Raw genomic sequence first — 7,725 nt, 5'->3', positions numbered from 1 at the left:
GACTGAATGTGGATACCACCAAAAGGACTCATCAATAACAATGGGGCTATCAGCTTTCATCTAATCCCCTCTGAAGTCTCCTTTCCACCGGCAGTGAGGAAAAAGGGGGGTGGAAATGCAACGCCTGGGATTGTTGCTGGAAGGATGGTGGGGTGGGATGGGGCTGCTGGGGACCCCTTAAAACGTTGAACCGTAGGGCTTGGGCCCCAAGTCCTGTCTAGAACGCCTGCCGCCAGTTTCTCTTAATAAAGATGCCTGTTGGAAGAAATATTCCAAGAGTTCTGTCTTCTTAATGTGCAAAGTGGGTGGGTCCTTACAGTTGATTAAGAAACTCTATAGATTCCTGTTAAACTTAAAGATGGAGGAAGAACAAGTAAAAGAAACAATGATAATATGGGCAAAGAATTTTGGATATAGTATAGAATTAGAAGAGTGGCAAAAAGTATGGGAAAGAAATATTAAATTATCTAAAGCAGTGCCATATACAAAATGCTTTACAGATGGCACATGACACCAGTGAGATTAGCGAAAATGTTTAAAAATACTTCAAACAATTGTTGGAAATGCAAACAAAGGCCACATCTGGTGGACATGCCCTGGCCTAAAGCAAAAAGGTATTGGGCTAAAATACATCTATGGTTGGAGAAGATGACTAAAAAACAAATAGACTTCAAACCAGAATTGTTTTTGTTAGGAATAATAGGAGCCTAGTACGAGAAAGATTTCAGATATCTAATAATACATGTATTAACAGCAGCAAGAATTGTATTTGCCCAATATTGGAAAAATGAAAACTTACCAACTGAAGCAGTACTAATTAAGAAAATTCTAGAGTGTGCAGAAATGGATAGATTGACTTTAGAGATTAAAGAGAAGGAAGACTCAGTCTACTTTAGAACATGGGATAATTTTTACCAATGGCTAGAAAAACGAGTCAGAGAGAAAGGAATGTGACATGTAATTTTGAATATATATTAGTAAGAAGAAGGCTACTGAGTGATTAATTAATACTGTTTATGATAATTAACTATATCTATTGTTGTTAGTTAAATACATGTACCCAGACAATATGCTGTTTGCTAAATATTGAAAATGTTACCTGGGAAAACGCCAACGCCAACCCTAACTCTAACCCTAACCCTAACCCCAATCCTAACCTAAACCTCAATCCTAACCCTATAAAAACTAATTACTAATTCTCACGAAGGGAGAATTATTTCTTGATATGGACATTCTTCCAGACAATATAGCAAACCCAAGTTTTGAGAATGTCCAGTGGTCAAAATCTATGCAATGAAAGCACTTAGCTTCTCTCCTCCCAATGAGGAGACTATTGAGTGAACAGGAAAAATCAAGACAGAGGCAACATACTTAATGGGAAACTGCAGGAGAACCCAGGGTTTTCAGAGGCTTAGGAGAAAGCTTTAGAAGGAAATGAGATGGTTCACAAAATGTCCTTCTTTGCCTTATGGGAGGGAGCTCCAGACAGAAGTTTAGTTGAACTAAACTAATGGAGGCCTACGGAAAGTCAAGTTGGAGAAAAGCTGTAGGAAGAAATGTCTAGGCAATGATGATGACTTTGATGGATGATGGAGAGAATTCAGGTGTAAGAATGTCCCAAGATATAAATCAGACAGGTACTGGGGTATGGTCAGAGGGCTTGGTTTGGTCAGGAAGTTTTACAAGTTCTAGTATACATCAAGAAAAAACTCAGGATTTAAGGAAGCTTAGATAAGGAAATCCAAATCTGATGTCTGATGACGAGAAAGGTGTCATACAGAAGATTGTGGACCTGTGCAAATATAATCGCTTTTATTTGCAGACCAGATATATGATATTCTCTGATATACTCTCTGTGACAGCCCCTCAAGTACTAGAAAACAGTTACCATGTCCCCCTAATCTTTCTCTTTGTTAGGATAGGCATACTTACTTCCCTCAACCGTTCATCATAGGGTTTTGCCTCCAGACCCTTTGTTGCTCTTCTCTGCACACTTTCCAGGGCCTCAGCATCATTTCTGCATCGTGGTGAGCAGAATTGGATGTAGTATTCCAAGTGTGATCTCACCAGTGTGGTATACAGTGATACTATTTCCACTAGGACACCTAGAGCTTTTCACAGTTACTACTGTTGAGCCAAGTGCCAACTATTCCGTACCTGTGCATTTGGTTTTTCTTGCCTTACTTTTTCAGGGCCTTACTTTTCTCCACACTGAATTGCATTTTGTTAGATGGGGCCCAATTTTCAAATCTGTCAAGATCCTTCTGAATCTTGTCTGTCTTCCAAATTATTACCAATTCCCCCCAGCTTGGTATCATCTGCAAATTTGATGAACTAACGTTTTATTCCCTCATCTAGATCATTTATGAAAATATTGAAGGCACAGAAAGTAAGGTTCTACATTTAGGCAAGAAAACCCAAATGTACAGGTATAGTATAGGTGGTACCTTGCTCAGTAGTAGTAACTGTGAGAGGGATCTCGGAGTCCTAGTGGACAATCACTTAAATATGAGCCAGAAGTGTGCTGCAGCTGCCAAAAAAGCCAACACAGTGCTAGGCTGCATTAACAGAGGGATAGAATCAAGATCACGTGAAGTATTAATACCACTTTACAATGCCTTGGTAAGGCCACACTTGGAATACTGTATCCAGTTTTCATCACCACGATGTAAAAAAGATGTTGAGACTCTAGAAAGAGTACAGAGAAGAGCAACAAAGATGATCAGGGGACTGGAGGCTAAAACATATACAGAACGGTTGCTGGAATTGGGTATGTCTAGTTTAATGAAGAGAAGGATGAGGGGGGACATGATAGCAGCCTTCTGATATCTCAGGGGCTGCCACAAAGAAGAGGGAGTCAAAGTGCCTGAAGGCAGGACAAGAAGCAACGGATGGAAACTAGTCAAGGAGAGAAGCAACTTAGAACTGAGGATAAACTTCCTGACAGTTAGAACAATTAACCAGTGGAACAACCTGCCTCCAGAAGCGGTGAATGCTCCAACACTGGAAGTTTTTAAGAAGAGACTGGACAGCCATCTGTCTGAAATGGTATAGGGTTTCCTGCCTGAGCAGGAGGTTGCACTAGATAACCTCCAAGGTCCCTTCCAACTTTTTTTTTTTTTTTATTATTATTATTATTATTATTATTATTATTATTATTATTATTATTATTATTATTATTATTATTATTATTATTATTATTATTATTATTATTATTATTATTATTATTATTATTATTACCTTGAGTACCCCACACACTGAGTGTGGTTGGTCTGCCAATTGTGGATCGGCCCATTTTCTTCCTTTTCACAGGCAAAATATCATATATGTTGACAACAATGCAGAGCTCTCCCCATAGGCAATTTCTTCCAGCACTTCTTGGAATGTTCTAACATCCATGCAATGTTGTGTGATTACAGTCATTCCAAGAATGCAAGTTGACAAGAGTCAGCTTCTGATCATGATGCCCTTCTGAACACACAGAACATTCTTGCTATGAAAATGAAGAAAAATTCACCCCCTTTGGACACTATGTACATTTTCAAAAACATTACATTTCCCACCATTCTATCCCCTCCAGGGGAAAACCAGAAATTGACTGATCAACAAAGATTCATTCTCCTATGGATATTTTCTGGGAGCAAACATAAGTGAAAACCTCCACGTCCACTCCTGACAAGTTCTCTGATGCAATTCATATGCAACTATTGTGGAAATGGTCACAAGAGGTCACAGAAGAGCTGAGGAGACAGAGAGCAATGAGCATTGGAAAGTGGAAAGTGAAAGTCATTTGCTCTTCAGGAGGCTGAACGGCAATGATAGCAATGAATAGGATAAACCAGAAAATGTTGTTGCCGACAGAGACAAAACCACATGAGTCATACGTGAAGATACTAAAGTTTCCAAGCAGAAATATCCAAGAGGCCATCAGAAGTTTAGGGATGGATGAAGAGCTGAGAATAGCAGAGGGCAAATACCAAGTTCTGAGGGACTCCAGTTGAATTCCTTACAGAGATTTTCTGCAGAAACAGTTAGAGAAGCAGCCTTTGCTCATGTGGGCTGCATCACTATCGTGAAGTTCTCATAGTACAACATAGTTGACCTTGTGTAATGTAATTCACTAGAAATCTGACCTGCCAAATTCCCTAGTGGACATGCCCAAAGTCCAATGTATAATTAAAAGATGGATTTTGGGGTCCTGGATCATTGTTTTTTGCCATTCAGAGGGCACAAACAGTTCTTGGCCTGAAAATTCTAAGAATGGGGGGGGGGGGGGTTATGGAAAAATGCTCCATTGCTTTTGATGGCCCAAGTCAGAATTTGTTCCATGTTTTGTGATGTTGTTCCATGTTTTGTGATCAGGAAAGCTGGAGACATAGAACATAGAATAATAGGTTGGAAGGGACCTTGGGGGTCTTCTAGTCCAACCCCCTGCTCAAGCAGGAGGCCCAATAGCATTCTGTTCAGTCTTTACTTGAGAACCTCCAGTGGTGGAGACCTTCCTTGTGGCTGAGCAATGCCGAGCGTAAAGGCTCCTCGATGGCTCTCAGCCCAGAGCTAACTGGGCGCCTCCACATTTTTAGCTTTGTTCCGACCAGCCAAAACAAAAGAGTAGGAATGCTTTTGACTTCTGACCAATGTGAACGGCAATTTTTACCTGCAGCTTCTTTCATTGTCACTTGGCACTTGGGAGCTCTCTGAGCTCTCTCTGAACATATGTTGTGCTTCTTCTTTCTCCGTGCAGCTCTATGGACAAAGTGACGCTACATTTTATTGACCGGGATGGAGAGAAATACTTGGTCAACGCCAAAGAAGGGGAGAGTCTGCTGGAGGTTGTGATAAATCAAAATATTAACATCAATGGCTTTGGTTAGTGGTGAGATCCTGCCTTTCTCTCTTCAGACTTTATTGGTTACCAATAATCTGTTATTTTAGGAGTTGGCAAGGTTGTTTTACAGAATGGTCTACTCTAGGCAACAAAACAGCCACATCCTGAGATCTGTGCCTCGTCTCATTTTTCTGGAACACACCAGCAAGGCGAACTAAGAGCACTGGATACAGTTAACACTCACAGTTTGAACATTCTGCATTTTCTTTCTAAGCCTAGATATATTTATTTATTTGTATTCCGCCTTTATTATTACTTTTAATAATTCAAGGTTGTGAACATCCCTAATACTTCCTTCCTTCTCCTATTTTCCCTACAAAAACTTTGTGAGATACGTTCTGCTGAGAGAGAGAGATTGATTGCCCCAAAGTCACCCAGCCGGCTTTCATGCCCAAGGTGGAACTAGAACTCACTGTCTCCCTGTTTCTAATCTGGTGTCTTAACCACTAGACCAAACTAGCTCTCTTAAAAGTTTGCATCATTTGGTTTGATTCTCAACAATTGTGAGCAGCTCACAGTTAAACAAAGAAATTACAGTGAAAGAAATGAAAAAAATAAATAAAGATGTACTGAGCATCTTTTTCTTTTCCTGCTAGAATGAAAAAGGAAGGTAGGAAGGACAGAAGGAGGGAGGGGGAGGGAGAGTATCACATTGCAGTAAAGAAGGTTAACCAGGAGATGGCAGCAAACTGGGTCCTACAAAGTCCAAGCTTCTGGGGGTCACAACTCTTTCAACTCTGGGGGTTGAAATATCTGAGCAGCTCCTTTTTCCGCTGAAGATGTTACCTAGCCTGGTAATGAAACCTTCAGAAACCAACCCACAAGCTCAGAAAACAAACCTCCACCGTCATCCTATGCCCCAGCTACAGATATTGACCACTATCACTAGCTCCTTCTTCCTCCGGTCAAAGGACGCTTCTCATCAGCCTGCTATGGTGATGGGGCCATTTTGTGACTAGATGTAGCTGCCACCACAGCTGGTTGTGAGTGCAACCACCACATACTTTCCACATCGCAAGTGTGTCTCTACAACTAAAGTATTCCCACATCCAAATGATCATCTCTTACACTCAAGTATTTACTTAAGTTTGCTTCATCCATCCACTCCTTTTACATGAAAAATAAAATATAAAACAGCAATTTCCTCCACATTTGGATCCCCAGATGGCAGAAAAACATGTGACTAGCAATAACCGAGCCCCAGTTTGTTTCTGAATTTATTCTAATTTTCATACCTATTATATGTAGCACAGCTCCATCCAACCAATTCTGTTGTGCATCCTGTGTTTTTTGCAACATGACACCATTTGCTTTCATTGGTGCTTTGTAAAATTGAGGATGGGAAGCTGATGCTTTAATTTTTGGTTGCTCTCCTGAGTTTATAGAATGCAGGCACCTCTGTAAACCCACAAAGCGAGCCTTGCATGGCTTCTGCCAATGGCAGCCTCTTTTCTCCCACAGGGGCGTGTGAAGGCACCCTGGCCTGCTCCACTTGCCATCTAATCTTCGAGAAAGCAGCGTTTCAACAACTGGGTGAGATCAGTGACGATGAGCTGGACATGCTGGACTTGGCCTACGGACTGACTGACACGTAAGCATCCCGGGTGTCCCTTCCCTGCTCTGAGTGCAGAGGGGGGAAGGGGGAGCAATTCAGCTGCTTCCAACTCTGCACTCTGGCCGTTTTTAAATTAAGAGAAGAATGCAAGCTGCTCATCTACCTGACTGCAAGGACTCCTTCCTGGGGAGCAACCCCAAGCATGTTGCGTAGATGTTGGTGCGCTCAGTCAGTTTGCCACATTCAGAAAAAGATTTTTGAGAAGGCGTCATGCAGGATCCTTCCCAGCTTTGCATAAGTGGAAGCATAATTATGTAGAGAAGAGAAATGCTTGTTTTCTGGACCAATTTGCCTTGGGCATCCCTTTATAGGGTAAAGGTAAAGGAAATGGAGTGCCTGCAGATTTTACCCCCCTAGTCATTGCCAACCATAGGGGGTGCAGCTCATCTCCATTTCAAGGCCATGGAGCCAGCATTGTCCGAAGACATTTCCACGGTCATGTGGCCAGCCTGATGTCCCAGAGCATTCTTCCCACTGAAGTGGTGCCTATTTATCTACTCACATTTGCATGCTTTCAAACTACTAGGTGGACAAGAGCTGGGGCAAGGATGGGAGCTCACCTCATTGTGTGGCGCTCAGGTCTTGAACCCGAACTGCCGACTTTCCAGGCGATGAGCCCAGCATCTTAACCATATCCCTTTATAGAATCTTTTGGATTTTGATTTTGGTTGTCGTTCTCAGCTCCCACTGTGTCCTTAGCCTCAAGTGGCATTTTGAGCTGTATCTAAGGCTGGGCTCACAAGGGATGCCAGAGGCCCTGCCTTCTGCCCTACTCATGCAGTGGATAAACCTGGCAAAAGGTTAGGTTGTTACATGCTAAGAAAGTGACGCCCAAATCCAGATGTTTGCATCTGCTTTTCAGATCTCGTCTTGGTTGCCAGGTGTGTGTGAAGAAATGGATGGATGGCCTGACTGTCCAGGTGCCCACGGAGGTCTCAGATATCAGGAGAGAACTGGAAACGGAGAAGCAAAAGAAACAGTAGTCAAAGCACATGACATGCCCTGCAAATATTATCTTGACCCTGTGTCAAGGTTCTGACTAATGAGACACTTCAAAGAACTTCCAGGCATTGTTTATCCTAAAAGCCTTTATTAACAGTGTAACAGATTGTTGGCACATCATGGATGGATGCCAAGATCTGAAGTCTCCACCCCAGAGCAGTTATTTTTGCTAGCATTTTCCCTCCCTCTTTTGCTTTCATAAGTCATGTTCTCCAACCAG

The 7,725-nt window shown here is 42.0% G+C and overlaps 1 protein-coding gene across 1 annotated transcript; it reads left to right on the top strand.

Moving 5' to 3' along the window:
* The first annotated feature begins 1,570 nt into the window (after window positions 1–1,570).
* LOC107284609 (adrenodoxin-like) lies at window positions 1,571–7,486 on the top strand. The gene is made up of 4 exons (XM_015812700.1): window positions 1,571–1,650; window positions 4,745–4,869; window positions 6,350–6,479; window positions 7,366–7,486. Exons 1-4 carry the CDS (start codon window positions 1,571–1,573, stop codon window positions 7,484–7,486), a joined length of 456 nt encoding a protein of 151 aa, XP_015668186.1.
* Window positions 7,487–7,725: the final 239 nt, after the last annotated feature.

This window comes from Protobothrops mucrosquamatus, unplaced genomic scaffold (genome assembly GCF_001527695.2).
Source record: "Protobothrops mucrosquamatus isolate PMUCROS unplaced genomic scaffold, P.Mucros_1.0 scaffold108, whole genome shotgun sequence".
NCBI classification, from domain to species: Eukaryota; Metazoa; Chordata; class Lepidosauria; order Squamata; family Viperidae; genus Protobothrops; species Protobothrops mucrosquamatus.
Note: the sequence above shows the minus strand (reverse complement) of the source record. Positions and strands in the feature narration are given on the sequence as shown.

What these genes read in the sequence shown, in the direction of transcription:
- LOC107284609 (XM_015812700.1), top strand. Translation starts at nt 1,571, where the DNA reads ATGATGACTTTGATGGATGATGGAGAGAATTCAGGTGTAAGAATGTCC. An exon ending in CAGACAGGTACTGGGGTATG is followed by an intron (nt 1,651 to 4,744) that starts GTCAGAGGGCTT and finishes TTCTCCGTGCAG; the next exon opens with CTCTATGGACAAAGTGACGC. An exon ending in TATTAACATCAATGGCTTTG is followed by an intron (nt 4,870 to 6,349) that starts GTTAGTGGTGAG and finishes TTTCTCCCACAG; the next exon opens with GGGCGTGTGAAGGCACCCTG.